General features: G+C 45.4%; 1 protein-coding gene across 1 annotated transcript in view; it reads right to left on the bottom strand.

Moving 5' to 3' along the window:
* Positions 1-23,510, bottom strand: part of veph1 (ventricular zone expressed PH domain-containing 1) — a 205,119-nt gene that overhangs the window by 65,856 nt on the left and 115,753 nt on the right. The window contains exons 12-13 of the mRNA XM_071357970.1: positions 22,639-22,773; positions 8,723-8,840 (exon numbers count right to left, since the gene is read on the bottom strand). Of these exons, the coding sequence (XP_071214071.1) occupies positions 8,723-8,840; positions 22,639-22,773 (253 nt within the window). The remainder of the gene's footprint in view (positions 1-8,722; positions 8,841-22,638; positions 22,774-23,510) is intronic.

The raw sequence follows: 23,510 nt of genomic DNA, 5'->3' as shown, positions 1-23,510 counted from the left end.
GTATTAGACAGATGAGAACAGGTGTGTTATGTTAGACAGATGAGAACAGGTGTGTTGTATTAGACAGATGAGAACAGGTGTGTTATGTTAGACAGATGAGAACAGGTGTGTTATGTTAGACAGATGAGAACAGGTGTGTTGTATTAGACAGATGAGAACAGGTGTGTTATGTTAGACAGATGAGAACAGGTGTGTTGTATTAGACAGATGAGAACAGGTGTGTTATGTTAGACAGATGAGAACAGGTGTGTTATGTTAGACAGATGAGAACAGGTGTGTTATGTTAGACAGATGAGAACAGGTGTGTTATGTTAGACAGATGAGAACAGGTGTGTTATGTTAGACAGATGAGAACAGGTGTGCTATGTGAGACAGATGAGAACAGGTGTGTTATGTTAGACAGATGAGAACAGGTGTGTTATGTTAGACAGATGAGAACAGGTGTGTTATGTTAGACAGATGAGAACAGGTGTGTTATGTGAGACAGATGAGAACAGGTGTGCTATGTTAGACAGATGAGAACAGGTGTGTTATGTTAGACAGATGAGAACAGGTGTGTTATGTTAGACAGATGAGAACAGGTGTGCTATGTTAGACAGATGAGAACAGGTGTGTTATGTTAGACAGATGAGAACAGGTGTGTTATGTTAGACAGATGAGAACAGGTGTGTTATGTTAGACAGATGAGAACAGGTGTGTTATGTTAGACAGATGAGAACAGGTGTGTTATGTTAGACAGATGAGAACAGGTGTGCTATGTGAGACAGATGAGAACAGGTGTGTTATGTTAGACAGATGAGAACAGGTGTGCTATGTTAGACAGATGAGAACAGGTGTGTTATGTTAGACAGATGAGAACAGGTGTGTTATGTGAGACAGATGAGAACAGGTGTGCTATGTTAGACAGATGAGAACAGGTGTGTTATGTTAGACAGATGAGAACAGGTGTGTTGTATTAGACAGATGAGAACAGGTGTGTTATGTTAGACAGATGAGAACAGGTGTGTTATGTTAGACAGATGAGAACAGGTGTGTTATGTGAGACAGATGAGAACAGGTGTGCTATGTTAGACAGATGAGAACAGGTGTGTTATGTTAGACAGATGAGAACAGGTGTGTTATGTTAGACAGATGAGAACAGGTGTGTTATGTTAGACAGATGAGAACAGGTGTGTTATGTGAGACAGATGAGAACAGGTGTGCTATGTTAGACAGATGAGAACAGGTGTGTTATGTTAGACAGATGAGAACAGGTGTGTTGTATTAGACAGATGAGAACAGGTGTGTTATGTTAGACAGATGAGAACAGGTGTGTTATGTTAGACAGATGAGAACAGGTGTGTTGTATTAGACAGATGAGAACAGGTGTGTTATGTTAGACAGATGAGAACAGGTGTGTTATGTTAGACAGATGAGAACAGGTGTGTTATGTTAGACAGATGAGAACAGGTGTGCTATGTTAGACAGATGAGAACAGGTGTGCTATGTTAGACAGATGAGAACAGGTGTGTTATGTTAGACAGATGAGAACAGGTGTGTTGTATTAGACAGATGAGAACAGGTGTGCTATGTGAGACAGATGAGAACAGGTGTGTTGTATTAGACAGATGAGAACAGGTGTGCTATGTGAGACAGATGAGAACAGGTGTGCTATGTTAGACAGAGAGATTCAGGTGTGCTATGTTAGACAGATGAGAACAGGTGTGCTATGTGAGACAGATGAGAACAGGTGTGCTATGTGAGACAGATGAGAACAGGTGTGCTATGTTAGACAGATGAGAACAGGTGTGTTGTATTAGACAGATGAGAACAGGTGTGCTATGTGAGACAGATGAGAACAGGTGTGTTGTATTAGACAGATGAGAACAGGTGTGCTATGTGAGACAGATGAGAACAGGTGTGCTATGTTAGACAGAGAGATTCAGGTGTGCTATGTTAGACAGATGAGAACAGGTGTGCTATGTGAGACAGATGAGAACAGGTGTGCTATGTGAGACAGATGAGAACAGGTGTGCTATGTTAGACAGAGAGATTCAGGTGTGCTATGTTAGACAGAGAGATTCAGGTGTGCTATGTTAGACAGATGAGAACAGGTGTGCTATGTTAGACAGATGAGAACAGGTGTGCTATGTGAGACAGATGAGAACAGGTGTGCTATGTTAGACAGATGAGAACAGGTGTGCTATGTTAGACAGAGAGATTCAGGTGTGCTATGTTAGACAGATGAGAACAGGTGTGCTATGTGAGACAGATGAGAACAGGTGTGTTATGTTAGACAGATGAGAACAGGTGTGTTGTATTAGACAGATGAGAACAGGTGTGCTATGTTAGACAGATGAGAACAGGTGTGCTATGTGAGACAGAGAGATTCAGGTGTGCTATGTTAGACAGATGAGAACAGGTGTGCTATGTTAGACAGATGAGAACAGGTGTGCTATGTTAGACAGAGAGATTCAGGTGTGTTATGTTAGACAGATGAGAACAGGTGTGTTGTATTAGACAGATGAGAACAGGTGTGCTATGTGAGACAGATGAGAACAGGTGTGCTATGTTAGACAGATGAGAACAGGTGTGCTATGTTAGACAGAGAGATTCAGGTGTGCTATGTTAGACAGATGAGAACAGGTGTGCTATGTGAGACAGATGAGAACAGGTGTGTTATGTTAGACAGATGAGAACAGGTGTGTTGTATTAGACAGATGAGAACAGGTGTGCTATGTTAGACAGATGAGAACAGGTGTGCTATGTGAGACAGAGAGATTCAGGTGTGCTATGTTAGACAGATGAGAACAGGTGTGCTATGTTAGACAGATGAGAACAGGTGTGCTATGTTAGACAGAGAGATTCAGGTGTGTTATGTTAGACAGATGAGAACAGGTGTGTTGTATTAGACAGATGAGAACAGGTGTGCTATGTGAGACAGAGAGATTCAGGTGTGCTATGTTAGACAGATGAGAACAGGTGTGCTATGTTAGACAGATGAGAACAGGTGTGTTATGTTAGACAGATGAGAACAGGTGTGTTATGTTAGACAGATGAGAACAGGTGTGTTATGTTAGACAGATGAGAACAGGTGTGTTATGTTAGACAGATGAGAACAGGTGTGTTATGTTAGACAGAGAGATTCAGGTGTGTTATGTTAGACAGAGAGATTCAGGTGTGCTATGTTAGACAGAGAGATTCAGGTGTGTTATGTTAGACAGAGAGATTCAGGTGTGTTATGTTAGACAGAGAGATTCAGGTGTGCTATGTTAGACAGAGAGATTCAGGTGTGTTATGTTAGACAGAGAGATTCAGGTGTGCTATGTTAGACAGAGAGATTCAGGTGTGCTATGTTAGACAGAGAGATTCAGGTGTGTTATGTTAGACAGAGAGATTCAGGTGTGCTATGTTAGACAGATGAGAACAGGTGTGTTATGTTAGACAGAGAGATTCAGGTGTGTTATGTTAGACAGAGAGATTCAGGTGTTTTATGTTAGACAGATGAGAACAGGTGTGTTATATTAGACAGATGAGAACAGGTGTGTTATGTTAGACAGAGAGATTCAGGTGTGTTATGTTAGACAGAGAGATTCAGGTGTTTTATGTTAGACAGATGAGAACAGGTGTGTTATGTTAGACAGAGAGATTCAGGTGTTTTATGTTAGACAGATGAGAACAGGTGTGTTATATTAGACAGATGAGAACAGGTGTGTTATGTTAGACAGAGAGATTCAGGTGTTTTATGTTAGACAGATGAGAACAGGTGTGTTATGTTAGACAGAGAGATTCAGGTGTTTTATGTTAGACAGATGAGAACAGGTGTGTTATGTTAGACAGATGAGAACAGGTGTGTTATGTGAGACAGATGAGAACAGGTGTGTTATGTTAGACAGATGAGAACAGGTGTGTTGTGTTAGACAGATGAGAACAGGTGTGTTATGTTAGACAGATGAGAACAGGTGTGTTATGTTAGACAGAGAGATTCAGGTGTGTTATGTTAGACAGATGAGAACAGGTGTGTTGTATTAGACAGATGAGAACAGGTGTGCTATGTTAGACAGATGAGAACAGGTGTGTTATGTTAGACAGAGAGATTCAGGTGTTTTATGTTAGACAGATGAGAACAGGTGTGTTGTATTAGACAGATGAGAACAGGTGTGCTATGTGAGACAGATGAGAACAGGTGTGTTGTATTAGACAGATGAGAACAGGTGTGCTATGTTAGACAGATGAGAACAGGTGTGCTATGTGAGACAGAGAGATTCAGGTGTGCTATGTTAGACAGATGAGAACAGGTGTGCTATGTTAGACAGATGAGAACAGGTGTGCTATGTTAGACAGAGAGATTCAGGTGTGTTATGTTAGACAGATGAGAACAGGTGTGTTGTATTAGACAGATGAGAACAGGTGTGCTATGTGAGACAGAGAGATTCAGGTGTGCTATGTTAGACAGATGAGAACAGGTGTGCTATGTTAGACAGATGAGAACAGGTGTGCTATGTTAGACAGAGAGATTCAGGTGTGTTATGTTAGACAGATGAGAACAGGTGTGTTATGTTAGACAGATGAGAACAGGTGTGTTATGTTAGACAGATGAGAACAGGTGTGTTATGTTAGACAGATGAGAACAGGTGTATTATGTTAGACAGAGAGATTCAGGTGTGTTATGTTAGACAGAGAGATTCAGGTGTGTTATGTTAGACAGAGAGATTCAGGTGTGTTATGTTAGACAGAGAGATTCAGGTGTGTTATGTTAGACAGAGAGATTCAGGTGTGTTATGTTAGACAGAGAGATTCAGGTGTGTTATGTTAGACAGAGAGATTCAGGTGTGCTATGTTAGACAGAGAGATTCAGGTGTGTTATGTTAGACAGAGAGATTCAGGTGTGCTATGTTAGACAGAGAGATTCAGGTGTGTTATGTTAGACAGAGAGATTCAGGTGTGCTATGTTAGACAGATGAGAACAGGTGTGTTATGTTAGACAGAGAGATTCAGGTGTGCTATGTTAGACAGATGAGAACAGGTGTGTTATGTTAGACAGAGAGATTCAGGTGTGTTATGTTAGACAGAGAGATTCAGGTGTGTTATGTTAGACAGAGAGATTCAGGTGTTTTATGTTAGACAGATGAGAACAGGTGTGTTATATTAGACAGATGAGAGCAGGTGTGTTATGTTAGACAGAGAGATTCAGGTGTGTTATGTTAGACAGATGAGAACAGGTGTGTTATGTTAGACAGATGAGAACAGGTGTGTTATGTGAGACAGATGAGAACAGGTGTGTTATGTTAGACAGATGAGAACAGGTGTGTTATGTTAGACAGATGAGAACAGGTGTGTTGTATTAGACAGATGAGAACAGGTGTGTTATGTTAGACAGATGAGAACAGGTGTGTTATGTTAGACAGATGAGAACAGGTGTGTTATGTTAGACAGATGAGAACAGGTGTGTTATGTTAGACAGATGAGAACAGGTGTGTTATGTTAGACAGATGAGAACAGGTGTGTTATGTGAGACAGATGAGAACAGGTGTGTTATGTTAGACAGATGAGAACAGGTGTGTTATGTTAGACAGAGAGATTCAGGTGTGTTATGTTAGACAGAGAGATTCAGGTGTGTTATGTTAGACAGAGAGATTCAGGTGTGCTATGTTAGACAGAGAGATTCAGGTGTGTTATGTTAGACAGAGAGATTCAGGTGTGTTATGTTAGACAGAGAGATTCAGGTGTGTTGTGTTAGACAGAGAGATTCAGGTGTGTTGTGTTAGACAGAGAGATTCAGGTGTGTTATGTTAGACAGAGAGATTCAGGTGTGTTATGTTAGACAGAGAGATTCAGGTGTGTTGTGTTAGACAGAGAGATTCAGGTGTGTTGTGTTAGACAGAGAGATTCAGGTGTGTTATGTTAGACAGAGAGATTCAGGTGTGCTATGTTAGACAGAGAGATTCAGGTGTGTTATGTTAGACAGAGAGATTCAGGTGTGTTATGTTAGACAGAGAGATTCAGGTGTGTTATGTTAGACAGAGAGATTCAGGTGTGTTGTGTTAGACAGAGAGATTCAGGTGTGTTGTGTTAGACAGATGAGAACAGGTGTGCTATGTTAGACAGAGAGATTCAGGTGTGCTATGTTAGACAGAGAGATTCAGGTGTGTTATGTTAGACAGAGAGATTCAGGTGTGTTATGTTAGACAGAGAGATTCAGGTGTGTTATGTTAGACAGAGAGATTCAGGTGTGTTGTGTTAGACAGATGAGAACAGGTGTGCTATGTTAGACAGAGAGATTCAGGTGTGTTATGTTAGACAGAGAGATTCAGGTGTGTTATGTTAGACAGAGAGATTCAGGTGTGTTGTGTTAGACAGAGAGATAGACAGATCAGGTGTGCTATGTTAGACAGAGAGATTCAGGTGTGCTATGTTAGACAGAGAGATTCAGGTGTGTTATGTTAGACAGAGAGATTCAGGTGTGTTATGTTAGACAGAGAGATTCAGGTGTGTTATGTTAGACAGAGAGATTCAGGTGTGTTATGTTAGACAGAGAGATTCAGGTGTGTTATGTTAGACAGAGAGATTCAGGTGTGTTGTGTTAGACAGATGAGAACAGGTGTGCTATGTTAGACAGAGAGATTCAGGTGTGTTATGTTAGACAGAGAGATTCAGGTGTGTTATGTTAGACAGAGAGATTCAGGTGTGTTGTGTTAGACAGAGAGATTCAGGTGTGTTGTGTTAGACAGATGAGAACAGGTGTGCTATGTTAGACAGAGAGATTCAGGTGTGCTATGTTAGACAGAGAGATTCAGGTGTGTTATGTTAGACAGAGAGATTCAGGTGTGTTATGTTAGACAGAGAGATTCAGGTGTGTTATGTTAGACAGAGAGATTCAGGTGTGTTGTGTTAGACAGATGAGATCAGGTGTGTTGTGTTAGACAGAGAGATTCAGGTGTGTTGTGTTAGACAGAGAGATTCAGGTGTGTTATGTTAGACAGAGAGATTCAGGTGTGTTATGTTAGACAGAGAGATTCAGGTGTGTTATGTTAGACAGATGAGAACAGGTGTGTTATGTTAGACAGATGAGAACAGGTGTGTTATGTTAGACAGAGAGATTCAGGTGTGTTGTGTTAGACAGAGAGATTCAGGTGTGTTATGTTAGACAGAGAGATTCAGGTGTGTTATGTTAGACAGAGAGATTCAGGTGTGTTATGTTAGACAGATGAGAACAGGTGTGTTATGTTAGACAGATGAGAACAGGTGTGTTATGTTAGACAGAGAGATTCAGGTGTGTTGTGTTAGACAGAGAGATTCAGGTGTGTTATGTTAGACAGAGAGATTCAGGTGTGTTATGTTAGACAGAGAGATTCAGGTGTGTTATGTTAGACAGATGAGAACAGGTGTGTTATATTAGACAGATGAGAACAGGTGTGTTATGTGAGACAGATGAGAACAGGTGTGTTATGTTAGACAGATGAGAACAGGTGTGCTATGTTAGACAGATGAGAACAGGTGTGCTATGTTAGACAGATGAGAACAGGTGTGCTATGTGAGACAGATGAGAACAGGTGTGTTATGTTAGACAGATGAGAACAGGTGTGTTATGTTAGACAGATGAGAACAGGTGTGTTATGTGAGACAGATGAGAACAGGTGTGTTATGTTAGACAGATGAGAACAGGTGTGTTATGTTAGACAGATGAGAACAGTTGTGTTATGTTAGACAGATGAGAACAGGTGTGTTATGTGAGACAGATGAGAACAGGTGTGTTATGTTAGACAGATGAGAACAGGTGTGTTATGTTAGACAGATGAGAACAGTTGTGTTATGTTAGACAGATGAGAACAGGTGTGTTATGTTAGACAGATGAGAACAGGTGTGTTATGTTAGACAGATGAGAACAGGTGTGTTATGTGAGACAGATGAGAACAGGTGTGTTATGTTAGACAGATGAGAACAGGTGTGTTATGTTAGACAGATGAGAACAGTTGTGTTATGTTAGACAGATGAGAACAGGTGTGTTATGTTAGACAGATGAGAACAGGTGTGTTATGTTAGACAGATGAGAACAGGTGTGTTATGTTAGACAGAGAGATTCAGGTGTGTTATGTTAGACAGAGAGATTCAGGTGTGTTATGTTAGACAGAGAGATTCAGGTGTGTTATGTTAGACAGAGAGATTCAGGTGTGTTATGTTAGACAGATGAGAACAGGTGTGTTATGTTAGACAGATGAGAACAGGTGTGTTATGTTAGACAGAGAGATTCAGGTGTGTTGTGTTAGACAGAGAGATTCAGGTGTGTTATGTTAGACAGAGAGATTCAGGTGTGTTATGTTAGACAGAGAGATTCAGGTGTGTTGTGTTAGACAGAGAGATTCAGGTGTGTTATGTTAGACAGAGAGATTCAGGTGTGTTATGTTAGACAGAGAGATTCAGGTGTGTTATGTTAGACAGAGAGATTCAGGTGTGTTATGTTAGACAGAGAGATTCAGGTGTGTTATGTTAGACAGAGAGATTCAGGTGTGTTATGTTAGACAGAGAGATTCAGGTGTGTTATGTTAGACAGATGAGAACAGGTGTGTTATGTTAGACAGATGAGAACAGGTGTGTTATGTTAGACAGAGAGATTCAGGTGTGTTATGTTAGACAGAGAGATTCAGGTGTGTTATGTTAGACAGAGAGATTCAGGTGTGTTATGTTAGACAGAGAGATTCAGGTGTGTTATGTTAGACAGATGAGAACAGGTGTGTTTGTTTACCTGTGGCCTTCTCTGGGTTGTTGCACATGTAGCAGAGCCAGCTGCCCTCCTCTTCACTGAAGCCAAACAGGTCAAAGAAACGCACCTCCTCCAGAAGGATCTGCAGACTGTCCAGGTCCTACAGAGAGAGAGAGAGACTCAGGAAGCAAATGTCAACTTTTTGCTGATGATCTGGTGCTTCTGTCCCCAACCAAGGAGCGCCTACAGAAGCACCTAGATTTTCTGCCTAGATTCTGTCAGACTTGGGCCCTGACAGTGAATCTCAGTAAGACAAAAATAATGGTGTTCCAAAAAAGGTCCAGTCGCCAGGACCACAAATACAAATTCTATCTAGACACCGTTGTCCTCGAGCACACAAAGACCTATAACTACCTCGGACTAAACATCAACACCACAGGTAACTTCCACAAGGCTGTGAACGAGAGACAAGGCAAGAAGGGCCTTCTATGCCATCAAAAATAACATAAAACTCAACATCCCAATTAGGATCTGGCTAAAAAATACTTAAATCAGTTACAGAACCCATTGCCCTTGGAGGTCTGGGGTCTGCTCACCAACCAATAATTCACATAATGGGACCAACACCCAATTGAGACTCTGCATGCAGAATTCTGCAAAAATATACTTTGTGTACAACTCAAAACCCCACATAATGCAGGCAGAGCAGAATTAGACCGATACCCGCTAGTTATCAACATCCAGAAAAGAGCTGTTCAATTCTACAACCACCTAAAAGGAAGTGATGCCCATACGTTCCACCACAAAGCCATCACCTACAAAGAGACAAACCTAGAGAAGAGTCCCCTAAGCCAGCTGGTCCAGGGGCTCTGTTCACAAAAAAACAAACAGGCCCCAGGACCGGAACACATTTAGACCCAACCAAATCATGAGAAAGCAAAAATAGAACTATTTGACACACTGGAAAGAATCATCAAAAACACAGAACAAATTAGAATGCTTCCTGGTCCTAAACAGAGAGTACACAGTGGCAGAATACCTGACGACTGTGACGGACCCAAACTTAAAGAAAGGCAGACCTGGCTCTCAAGAGAAGACAGGCTATGTGCACACTGCCCACAAAGGTGGGCACTGGTGGAGGTGGAAACTGAGCTGCACTTCCTAACCTCCTGCCAAATGTATGACCATATTAGAGACACATATTTCCCTCAGATTACACAGATCCACAAAGAATTTGAAAACAAATGAAACATTGATAAACTTCCATATCTGTTAGGTGAAATACCACAGTGTGCCATCACAGCAGCAAGATTTGTGACCCATTCACATTATTTATTTTCTCATTCATACTTCAACTATTTGTACATTGTTACACTGTACAAAGTCAATAATATAACATTTGAAATGTCTATATTCTTTTAAAACTAGAGTATCATTTTTACAGATTTTTTATTTCCCTTTCGTTTATTGTCTATTCCATTTGCTTTGGAAATGTAAACATATGTTTCCCAAGCCAATAAAGCCATTTGAATTGAATTGAGAAAGAGAGAAAGAAAGATAGAGAGAATTAGAGATCATTTATTTGACATGTCTGTCTTACTAACACTCAAAGAGATATAAGAGCAAGTACAAAGAACAAACTAGACTGGGAACATCTGTGGGTTAGAGAGAAAGAAAGAGAAAAAGACAAAGAGAGAAAAAGAAAGACAGAGAGAGAAAGATTAGAGAGAACGAGAGAGAAAAAGAAAGACAGAGAGAGAAAGATTAGAGAGAACGAGAGAGAAAAAGAAAGACAGAGAGAAAGATTAGAGAGAACGAGAGAGAAAAAGAGAGCGAGAGAGAGAGAGAGCGAGACAGAGAAAGAGAGAAAGATAATGAGAGAAAGAGAGAGAAAAAGACAGAGAAAGACACAGAGAGAGATAGAGATAGAGAGACAGAGAACGAGAGAGAGATAGAGACAGAGAACGAGAGAGAGAGTGAAAGACACACAGAGAGAGAGAGAGAGAGAGAGAGAGAGAGAGACAGAGAACGAGAGACAGATAGATAGAGAGACAGAGAACGAGAGAGAGAAAGACACAGAGAGAGAGAGAAAGATATTATTTCAGTTTAATCAAGATGAATGATGACTGATGAGCATAATGGATCGTATTTTTCATTGGGTCTTTCCATTGTAAGACCCAAAATGCCTCAGCACCCGGCTCATCCATAACGTATACGTCAAGCATTAAAGTGTTCATTTACAGTATGAAGTGAAGTATAACCCTTGGCATGTGACAGGGGTCTCCCGGGGTCTGCAATGGAGGTCTGGGTTTTACACATGGATGCACACACACACACACACACACACACACACACACACACACACACACACACACACACACACACACACACACACACACACACACACACACACACACACACACACACACAATGTGTTCCCCTATGCCTGGGTAGGGTTGTAGAGATAGATGCTAATGCTTTGAGTTGTAGTAATCAAGTCCGGGCTTCAGACCACATAGTGAGTGTCTCAGCCGGATACATTTGTACTCGATCTTGATTCCGTGAGCAGCAGAGTAAAAATATTTTCAATTTTCAGCTTCCATTCAGTCAGTGCATAAAATTGCTTCACCAGGCCAAATATATACACTCCTTTATTGAAACATGAATACAGTACCTTAACAGTCTTTATATCTATTATAGACATATTAGTACAGTGGTGAACCTATAGACCTTCAGTGGTGAACCTATAGACCTTCAGTGGTGAACCTATAGACCTTCAGGGGTGAACCTATAGGCCTTCAGGGGTGAACCTATAGACCTTCAGTGGTGAACCTATAGACCTTCAGGGGTGAACCTATAGGCCTTCAGGGGTGAACCTATAGACCTTCAGTGGTGAACCTATAGGCCTTCAGTGGTGAACCTATAGGCCTTCAGTGGTGAACCTATAGACCTTCAGTGGTGAACCTATAGGCCTTCAGTGGTGAACCTATAGACCTTCAGTGGTGAACCTATAGGCCTTCAGGGGTGAACCTATAGGCCTTCAGGGGTGAACCTATAGGCCTTCAGTGGTGAACCTATAGGCCTTCAGGGGTGAACCTATAGACCTTCAGGGGTGAACCTATAGGCCTTCAGGGGTGAACCTATAGGCCTTCAGTGGTGAACCTATAGGCCTTCAGGGGTGAACCTATAGGCCTTCAGGGGTGAACCTATAGGCCTTCAGGGGTGAACCTATAGACCTTCAGTGTGTGAACCTATAGGCCTTCAGTGGTGAACCTATAGGCCTTCAGTGGTGAACCTATAGACCTTCAGTGGTGAACCTTCAGTGGTGAACCTATAGGCCTTCAGTGGTGAACCTATAGGCCTTCAGTAGTGAACCTATAGACCTTCAGTGGTGAACCTATAGGCCTTCAGTGGTGAACCTATAGGCCTTCAGTGGTGAACCTATAGACCTTCAGTGGTGAACCTATAGGCCTTCAGTAGTGAACCTATAGACCTTCAGTAGTGAACCTATAGGCCTTCAGTAGTGAACCTATAGGCCTTCAGTGGTGAACCTATAGACCTTCAGTGTGTGAACCTATAGGCCTTCAGTAGTGAACCTATAGGCCTTCAGTGGTGAACCTATAGACCTTCAGTGTGTGAACCTATAGGCCTTCAGTAGTGAACCTATAGGCCTTCAGTGGTGAACCTATAGGCCTTCAGTGGTGAACCTATAGACCTTCAGGGGTGAACCTATAGGCCTTCAGTAGTGAACCTATAGACCTTCAGTGGTGAACCTATAGGTCTTCAGTGGTGAACCTATAGGCCTTCAGGGGTGAACCTATAGGCCTTCAGTGGTGAACCTATAGACCTTCAGTGTGTGACAGGTTGGTGATTCTGAAAGGACCAACAGTAATACCAGCGTACTCATGTAGTGGTCAGTTGGGTAGTGGAGGGGATGAGCAGGTATAATTTTCACTTGGCATAGCCTATAATCACTTCTTTATCCCTACTGACGAGTATCAACGTAGTGTAGTGGAGCTATACGACTTATCAATTATGTAGTACAATAGAGAAATAATGTACAATCGCAAAGCAAGCGAAATATATTCACATGCTCGCCGCACACATAGCCTAGCTGCAGCTGAATATCATTTAGGAACTTTTGGACAACATTAGAGTATAAATCCACTTCTCCAGACTCCAACTACACTACTCCATAGGACCGATGGAAAGGACAGCAGTCACACACATCATGATGTTAAACCACCACTACACTACTCCATAGGACCGATGGAAAGGACAGCAGTCACACACATCATGATGTTAAACCACCACTACACTACTCCATAGGACCGATGGAAAGGACAGCAGTCACACACATCATGATGTTAAACCACCACTACACTACTCCATAGGACCGATGGAAAGGACAGCAGTCACACATCATGATGTTAAACCACCACTACACCACTCCATAGGACCGATGGAAAGACAGCAGTCACACACAGCATGATGTTAAAGGATAAGCAGTCCATGAACCCGGACATAATGAGCCACTAGGTCCCAATCATAAGAATACAAAAACAAAACCATTAAGCATTTCCCAATTGAAATGTACAACTATTACTTTCCATTGCAAAAAAAAAACATTTCACGTTTAGGACACAAAGTAACTAGAGATTGACCGATTAATCGGCCTGGCCGATTTTAACAATCGGTAATCTGCAGTTTGGGCTGCCTGGCTGTGTGAAGACCATTTCTCACTAACAAAGACAGTAATTAATTTGCCTGAATTTTACATAATTATGATATAACATTGAAGGTTGTGCAATGTAACAGCAATATTTAGACTTAGGGATGCCACCCGTTCGATAAAATACGGAACGGTTCCGTATTTCACTGAAAGAATAAACGTTTTATTTTCGAAATGATAGTTTCCGGATTTGACCATATTAATGACCTAAGGCTCGTATTTCTGTGTGTTTATTATATTATAATTAAGTTTATGATTTGATATTTGATAGAGCAGTCTGACTGAGTGGTGGTAGGCAGCAGTAGGCTCGTAAGAATTCATTCAAACAGCACTTTCCTGCGTTTGCCAGCAGCTCTTTGCTGTACTTCAAGCATTGCGCTGTTTATGACTTCAAGCCTATCAACTCCCGAGATTAGGCTGGCAAAACTATAGTGCCTATAAGAACATCCAATAGTCAAGGTATATGAAATACAAATGGTATAGAGAGAAATAGTCCTATAATTCCTATAATAACTACAACCTAAAACTTCTTAACTGGGAATATTGAAGACTCATGTTAAAAAGAACCACCGGCTTTCATATGTTCTCATGTTCTGAGCAAGGAACTTAAACGTTAGCTTTTTTTACATGGCACATATTGCACTTTTACTTTCTTCTCCAACACTTTGTTTTTGCATTATTTAAACCAAATTGAACATGTTTCATTATTTATTTGAGACTAAATAGATTTTATTTATGTATTATATATATATATATATAAGTTAAAATAAAAGTGTTAATTCAGTATTGTTGTAATTGTCATTATTACAAATATATTTGGCCCTCCAATAATCGGTATCGGCGTTGAAAAATCATAATCGGTCAACCTCTAAAAGTAACCAGTGATCTAAAGTTGGAAGTGGAACTGACTGCATTTTAACTACTTTGCAGATATGAAACACAGACATTCATAATATCAGTCATACTTCTTTATTACAAAGAACGAACACTAAACAAACTAACAAAATAACAAACGAACCGTGAAGCTATACAAAAATGAGTGCTGACAGGCAACTACACATTTACAACTACTCACCAATACAGGTGGGAAAAGCTACCTAAGTATGGTTCTCAATCAGAGACAACAAAAGACAGCTGTCCCTGATTGAGAACCACACCCGGCCAAACACACAGAAATACAAATCATAGAAAAAGCAACATAGAATGCCCACCCAAATCACACCCTGACCAAACCAAAATAGAGACATAAAAAGCTCTCTACGGTCAGGGCGTGACAAGTATATTCTGTATACACACGCAACCACTCTTGAACTTGCACATTATGCACAAACACAGACGTTCTCCCTGAACTAAACAGTGAGATTATACATACATTATGTCAGTGTCCTGATATAGAAGCAAACCAAAAAGTTGAGCAAAAACAAAACAGGGAAGATTGTTTGTCTAGAAATCAAATAGGGAGCGACAACTAAAGGTGTTGGCCCTCCACATCTATCAAGACAACTGCAGCACTGGGCCAGCCACAATTAAATAGCACCTGGGCCAGCCACAATTAAATAGCACCTACCCCACTCCCTGTCAGACTCAGCCCCGGGAGAGTAACCTCAGCTTACCCCACTCTGTCAGACTCAGCCCCGGGAGAGTAACCTCAGCTTTCCCAACTCCCTGTCAGACTCAGCCCCAGGAGAGTCACCTCAGCTTCCCCCCTCCCTGTCAGACTCAGCCCCGGGAGAGTAACCTCAGCTTACCCCACTCCCTGTCAGACTCAGCCCCGGGAGAGTAACCTCAGCTTCCCCCCGCCCTGTCAGACTCAGCCCCAGGAGAGTCACCTCAGCTTACCCCACTCTGTCAGACTCAGCCCCGGGAGAGTAACCTCAGCTTTCCCAACTCCCTGTCAGACTCAGCCCCAGGAGAGTCACCTCAGCTTCCCCCCTCCCTGTCAGACTCAGCCCCGGGAGAGTAACCTCAGCTTACCCCACTCCCTGTCAGACTCAGCCCCGGGAGAGTAACCTCAGCTTCCCCCCTTCCTGTCAGACTCAGCCCCGGGAGAGTAACCTCAGCTTCCCCCCGCCCTGTCAGACTCAGCCCCAGGAGAGTCACCTCAGCTTCCCCCCTCCCTGTCAGACTCAGCCCCGGGAGAGTAACCTCAGCTTACCCCACTCCCTGTCAGACTCAGCCCCGGGAGAGTCACCTCAGCTTCCCCCCTCCCTGTCAGACTCAGCCCCGGGAGAGTAACCTCAGCTTACCCCACTCCCTGTCAGACTCAGCCCCAGGAGAGTAACCTCAGCTTCCCCCCTCCCTGTCAGACTCAGCCCCGGGAGAGTAACCTCAGCTTACCCCACTCCCTGTCAGACTCAGCCCCGGGAGAGTCACCTCAGCTTCCCCCCTCCCTGTCAGACTCAGCCCCGGGAGAGTAACCTCAGCTTACCCCACGCCCTGTCAGACTCAGCCCCAGGAGAGTCACCTCAGCTTCCCCCCTCCCTGTCAGACTCAGCCCCGGGAGAGTCACCTCAGCTTCCCCCCTCCCTGTCAGACTCAGCCCCGGGAGAGTAACCTCAGCTTACCCCACGCCCTGTCAGACTCAGCCCCGGGAGAGTAACCTCAGCTTACCCCACTCCCTGTCAGACTCAGCCCCGGGAGAGTCACCTCAGCTTCCCCCCTCCCTGTCAGACTCAGCCCCGGGAGAGTAACCTCAGCTTACCCCACTCCTTGTCAGACTCAGCCCCAGGAGTCACCTCAGCTTACCCCCTCACAGTCAGACTCAGCCCCGGGGGAGTCACCTCAGCTTCCCCCACTCAGGGTCAAAGGTCACTATACCATGACTCAGGGATATGACACAGCAGGCAAACGTTCCATCCATCCCAGCTCCTGCCCAATCAGCGCTGTTCTGCTGTTCACACACACACACACACACACACACACACACACACACACACACACACACACACACACACACACACACACACACACACACACACACACACACACACACACACACACACACACACACACACACACACACACACACACACTTTTCTACGGCTTAAAATTGGGCAATACAAATACAGAGAAGGAAACCTTGGGAAATAAGGGAAAATCATCCAAAATAACCTATTGTGACCGGCCAGAAACAAATATGTCAACACAATCACCACCACCAATCCCAAAACCCCAAGCACAACGGTGCCAGGACTGCCACAGGGCAACGTCCTGAATTTCCTGGAAGTGATCTGGGCGTGTAATTAACACCACAAATGTCAAATTTGACGGATGAAGACAACAATGTATGACACACACACACACATCTTTGCACAATCACAAGTGGGAAGGTGGTTTTGACAGAGTTTCAGAAACAATGGCTAGATTATGTGGCCGAGTCTGAATAGCACCTACCGTATCTGTTTAAACATCTAGAAACCCCTGTGTGTGTCTCTCTGTATGCTCTGTCACTGCCAGAAGGATATTATTCTAATGTTTTCAAGATGCAGAAGAGATTTCACCAAGACCTCCTGCAACTGTCCCCATTTTGGTAAACTTCAGGAGAGGGAGAGGGAGAGGGAGAGGGAGAGAGGGAGGGAGGCAGGGAGGGAGGGAGGAGGGGAGAGGGAGGGAGGGGGGGAGGGAGGGAGGGAGGGGAAGGAGAAGGAGAGGAAGAAGGAAAGGGAGGGAAGGAGGGAGGGGAATAGAGGGAGATGAGAGAGGGTAAAATAGTAGGTGCAGGGGGGTAGAAAAGTACTCTATTTTAAAGAGGTATTATAAACACACCACAGAAATAACCTACTAATAGCCTACTCGTCCAGGTGGAAATGATTGTGGCCTCTCTTTCAGTCTCTTATTTTTCTCTCTCCCTCTTCCTCTCTGTTATGGTTTAGAGTGATGCCCTCTCCTGGAGCCGGTTGAAATACGATCCTGTGTCTGTTCCATGGAAAACACTATGGAGAAATGAAGAATTCTGTTGATGCTTCGCTCTGGTGAGAACTACCCCCAGCAGATCATCTGAACAGACACACACAGACACACACACAGAGCCAAGGAGGTTTTGCAAGGCGGTTTTGCTCCTTGTGATGGTCGTAAGAGTAATTTATAGGAGAGCAGCTATGCTGGGCACCGGAGTCTAACTCAGCCAAGCTGTGTCATAAACTGGTAACATTCCATTAAAAACACACACACACACACACACACACACACACACACACACACACACACACACACACACACACACACACACAAGGAAGCGAGCCAGCCTGTGTACAGTCGTGGCCAAAAGTTTTGAGAATGACACAAATATTAATTTTCACAAAGTCTGCTGCCTCAGTTTGTATGATGGTAATTTGCATATACTCCAGAATGTTATGGAGAGTGATCAGATGAATTGCAATTAATTGCAAAGTCCCTCTTTGCCATGCAAATGAACTGAATCTCCACCCCAAAAAATCCACTGCATTTCAGCCCTGCACACAAAAGGACCAGCTGACATCATGTCAGTGATTCTCTCGTTAACACAGGTGTGAGTGTTGACGAGGACAAGGCTGGAGATCACTCTGTCATGCTGATTGAGTTCGAATAACAGACTGGAAGCTTCAAAAGGAGGGTGGTGCTTGGAATCATTGTTCTTCCTCTGTCAACCATGGTTACCTGCAAGGAAACACGTGCCGTCATCATTGCGTAGCACAAAAAGGGCTTCACAGGCAAGGATATTGCTGCCAGTAAGATTGCACCTAAATCAACCATTTATCGGATCATCAAGAACTTAAAGTAGAGCGGTTCAATTGTTGGAAAGAAGGCTTCAGGGCGCCAAAGAAAGTCCAGCAAGAGCCAGGACCGTCTGCTAAAGTTGATTCAGCTGTGGGATTGGGGCACCAACAGTACAGAGCTTGCTCAGGAATGGCAGCAGGCAGGTGTGAGTGCATCTGCACGCACAGTGAGGCAAAGACTTTTGGAGGATGGCCTGGTGTCAAGAAGGGCAGCAAAGAAGCCACTTCTCTCCAGGAAAAACATCAGGGACAGACTGATATTCTGCAAAAGGTACAGGAATTGGACTGCTGAGGACTGGGGTAAAGTCATTTTCTCTGATGAATCCCCTTTACGATTGTTTGGGGCATCCGGAAAAAAGCTTGTCCGGAGAAGACAAGGTGAGCGCTACCATCAGTCCTGTATCATGCCACCAGTAAAGCATCCTGAGACCATTCATGTGTGGGGTTGCTTCTCAGCCAAGGGAGTGGGCTCACTCACAATTTTGCCTAAGAACACAGCCATGAATAAAGAATGGTACCAACACATCCTCCGAGAGCAACTTCTCCCAACAATCCAGGAACAGTTTGGTGATGAACAATGCCTTTCCCAGCATGATGGAGCACCTTGCCATAAGGCAAAAGTGATAACTAAGTGGCTCGGGGAACAAAGCATCGATATTTTGGGTCCATGGCCAGGAAACTCCCCAGACCTTAATCCCATTGAGAACTTGTGGTCAATCCTCAAGAGGTGGGTGGACAAACAAAAACCCACAAATTCTGACAAACTCCAAGCATTGATTATGCAAGAATGGGCTGCCATCAGTCAGGATGTGGTCCAGAAGTTAATTGACAGTATGCCAGGGCGGATTGCAGAGGTCTTGAAAAAGAAGGGTCAACACTGCAAATATTGACTCTTTGCATGAACTTGTCAATAAAAGCCTTTGACACGTATGAAATGTTTGTAATTATACTTCAGTATTCCATAGTAACATCTGACAAAAATATCTAAAGACACTGAAGCAGCAAACTTTGTGGAAATTAATATTTGTGTCATTCTCAAAACTTTTTGGCCACGACTGCAGTAATACACTGGTTGGTCTCTATTTTAAACACATTACAGGTGAGAGAGGCAGGGGTGATGACATTTGAAACTGGCTCTGACGGAGACAACAGGTCTCATATGTCAACCCTTACCCTCTCGTAATCTCTTACCCTATACCTCCTCCCTCCCTCAGTCTCTCTACCTCCTCCCTCAAGTCTCTCTCTACCTCCTCCCTCCCTCAGTCTCTCTCTACCTCATCCCCTCTCAGTCTCTCTACCTCCTACCTCCCTCAGTCTCTCTACCTCCTCCCTCCTTAAGTCTCTCTCTACATCCTTCCCTCAGTCTCTCTGCCTCCTCCCTTCCTCAGTCTCTCTACCTCCTACCTCCCTCAGTCTCTCTACCTCCTCCCTCCTTAAGTCTCTCTCTACATCCTTCCCTCAGTCTCTCTGCCTCCTCCCTTCCTCAGTCTCTCTCTACCTCCTCCCTCCCTGAGTCTCTCTACCTCCTCCCTCCCTGAGTCTCTCTACCCAATCTCATCCTTACCTTACCACTGCCTCGCCCCCTCTGTCTACTGTCCCCTCTCTGTCTCCTTTCCCCTCTCCCCTCTGTCTCCTCTCCCCTCCGTCTCCAGCTCCCTCTCCCCCTCTGTCTCTTGTCCCTTTTCCCCTCCGTCTCCTGTCCCCTCTCCCCTGTCTCCTGTCCCCTCTGTCTCCAGCCCCCTCTCCCCCTCTGTCTCCTGTCCCCTCTCCCTTCTTTCTCCTGCCCGCTGTCCCCCTCTTCCCCCCTGTCTCCACCCCCCCCCCCTCTGTCTCCTCTCCCCCTCTGTCTCCCATCCCCTCGCCCCCTCTGTCTCCTGCCCCCTCTCCCCCCTCTATCTTCTGCCCCCGTCTACCCCTCTCCCCCTCTGTCTCCTGTACTCTCTCCCCCTCTGCCTACTGTCCTCTCTCACCCTCTATCCTCTCTCCCCCTCTGTCTCCTGTCCCCTCTCCCCTTCCTTATCCTGTCCCCTCTTCCCCCCGTCTCCTCTCCCCACTCCCTTTCTGGCTTCTGTACCTTCTCTAACCCTGGCTCCTCTCACCATCTGTCACCTGTCCCTCCTCTCCTAGATGTAAGCCTTAGTCTTCCCTTCCCCTGTGTACTGTGTTCAGATAAAGAGCTTGCCTCTCTTAGACTTTTTCCTATCAGCAGGAAGTTGATTAGCAGAGTAATAAAGCCTCAGTCAGACCCATGTGTTTCTTACTGCAGGGGACCAGAGGACCAGAGGGCTAGAGGACAAGGGGGCCAGAGGACAAGGGGACCAGAGGGCCAGGGGATCAGAGGACCAGGGGATCAGAGGGCCAGGGGATCAGAGGACCAGGGGATCAGGGGACCAGAGGACCAGAGGACCAGGGGACCAGAGGATCAGGGGACCAGGGGACCAGAGGACCAGAGGACCAGGGGATCAGAGGACCAGGGGACCAGAGGACCAGGGGACCAGAGGGCCAGGGGACCAGGGGACCAGAGGACCAGGGGACCAGAGGACCAGGGGACCAGAGGGCCAGGGGATCAGGGGACCAGAGGACCAGGGGACCAGAGGACCAGGGGACCAGAGGACCAGGGGACCAGAGGACCAGGGGACCAGAGGGCCAGGGGATCAGGGGATCAGGGGACCAGAGGATCAGGGGACCAGAGGACCAGGGGACCAGAGGACCAGGGGACCAGAGGACCAGGGGATCAGGGGACCAGGGGACCAGAGGACCAGGGGATCAGGGGACCAGAGGACCAGGGGACCAGAGGACCAGAGGACCAGAGGACCAGGGGACCAGAGGACCAGGACCAGGACCAGAGGACCAGGGGACCAGGGGACCAGAGGACCAGGGGACCAGGGGACCAGAGGACCAGGGGATCAGGGGACCAGGGGACCAGAGGACCAGGGGACCAGGGGACCAGAGGACCAGGGGACCAGAGGACCAGGGGACCAGAGGACAAGGGGACCAGAGGATCAGGGGACCAGAGGACCAGGGGATCAGAGGACCAGGGGACCAGGGGACCAGAGGACCAGGGGACCAGAGGACCAGGGGGCCAGGGGATCAGGGGACCAGAGGACCAGGGGATCAGGGGACCAGAGGACCAGAGGACCAGGGGACCAGAGGACCAGAGGACCAGGGGACCAGAGGACCAGGGGATCAGGGGACCAGAGGACCAGGGGACCAGAGGACCAGAGGATCAGGGGACCAGAGGACCAGGGGACCAGAGGACCAGGGGACCAGAGGACCAGAGGACCTGGGGACCAGAGGACCAGGGGATCAGGGGACCAGAGGACCAGGGGACCAGAGGACCAGAGGACCAGAGGACCAGGGGACCAGAGGACCAGGGGACCAGAGGACCAGAGGACAAGGGGACCAGAGGGCCAGGGGATCAGGGGACCAGAGGACCAGAGGACCAGAGGGCCAGGGGACCAGAGGACCAGGGGACCAGAGGACCAGGGGACCAGAGGACCAGAGGACCAGGGGACCTGGGTGAATGGCTCTAATTGGAGAACCATGCTGGACAGAGCAGAGGGAGAGGGGAAACATTGCACATGGGATGGATGAGTTCTGAAAGGTTCTCTTCACTCTTTCTCCATTTCTCTTTCTCCTTTCTTTCCATCATGTTCTTACCTCTCCTCTCCTCTCCTCTCCTCTCCTCTCCTCTCCTCTCCTCTCCTCTCCTCTCCTCTCCTCTCCTCCCCTCTCCCCTCCCCTCTCCTTCCCCTGACGGGTTGAGAGAAGTACACACAAGCACTCACAGATGTTCATGACACATTCACATAAAGTGACCACTCAAACGTATACGACCGACGAGTGCACCCCTTTAATGAACCGGACCATGGTGTCACACCGCGGTCAAGTTCCGAGTGGTCAAATCTGTTCCAAATGTGGACCAGAACCGCTGGGTTCCTTATGAATACGTAAATAACAGAACCAACCAGACAGGGGTATCAGCAAGTTTCACAGGCATATCTTTACTAGTCTGTACGTAGGGGTTAACTTCATATAACACAGTGTGTGTGTGTGTGTTTGTGTATGTGTGTTTATGCACAACACGTGTCCAACATAAACACGCTCCATATGGCAGCCTGTGTCTGTACCGTCAAAACACCATATGGAAGAAATAATGCTTCGCCCCCTTTTAACAAGGCCCTTCCCCCTTTAATAATGTCCCCTCCCCCCTTTAAATTAAAGAAAAATGTGCTTCCAGAAGTGTCCATTTAGAGAGCTGTGGAGGGAGGGTCAAGTGTTCTGAGCTTTGTTGAACTTTGACCCCCTGAATCAATCTAGTTCTGAGGCTTCGTAGTCTATGAGGTCATTTCTTCTGTTGAAAGAATATAGGAGGGATCAGCATATGTATACACACACGCGCGCACACGCACACGCACACACACACACACAGACACACACACACACACACACACACAGACACAAACACGTACCTTTCTGTGTGGAGTGGGCTGTTGTGTCATGGCCGTGGAGAAGCCGTGAGCTCCTTTTAGCTGGGTCCTCTCCCACAGTGTCCCCAACCTCTGAACACAGTCATCCAGAGAGGAGAGGGGAGCGCTGTGCTTACTCTGGAGGACAGGGAGACAGGGCTTTAATCCAGTTGATAAAGAAATCACCTGTATTGTGATGTTAGTGTGTGAGTGTGTGAGTGTGTGTGTGTGTGTGTGTGTGTGTGTGTGTGTGTGTGTGTGTGTGTGTGTGTGTGTGTGTGTGTGTGTGTGTGTGTGTGTGTGTGTACAGTTGAAGTCGCAAGTTTACATACACTTAGGTTGGAGTCATTACAACTCGTTTCTCAACCACTCCACACATTTCTTGTTAACAAACTGTAGTTTTGGCAAGTCGGTTAGGACATCTACTTTGTGCATGACACAAGTAATTTTTCCAACAATTGTTTACAGACAGATTATTTCACTTATAATTCACTGTATCACAATTCCAGTGGGTCAGAAGTTTACATACACTAAGTTGACTGTGCCTTTAAACAGCTTGGAAAATTCCCGAAAATGATGTCATGGCTTTAGAAGCTTCTGATAGGCTAATTTACATCATTTGAGTCAATTGGAGGTGTACCTGTGGATGTATTTCAAGGCCTACCTTCAAACTCAGTGCCTCTTTGCTTGACATCATGGGAAAATCAAAAGAAATCAGCCTAGACGTCAGAATTGTTTTTGTAGACTTCCACAAATCTGGTTCATCCTTGGGAGCAATTTCCAAACGCCTGAAGGTACCACGTTCATCTGTACAAACAATAGTACACAAGTATAAACACCATGGGACCAATGCAGCCGTCATACCGCTCAGGAAG

This window comes from Salvelinus alpinus, chromosome 21, assembly GCF_045679555.1.
Source record: "Salvelinus alpinus chromosome 21, SLU_Salpinus.1, whole genome shotgun sequence".
In the NCBI taxonomy this organism is placed as follows: Eukaryota; Metazoa; Chordata; class Actinopteri; order Salmoniformes; family Salmonidae; genus Salvelinus; species Salvelinus alpinus.
This window is presented reverse-complemented; position numbering and strand designations above follow the sequence as displayed.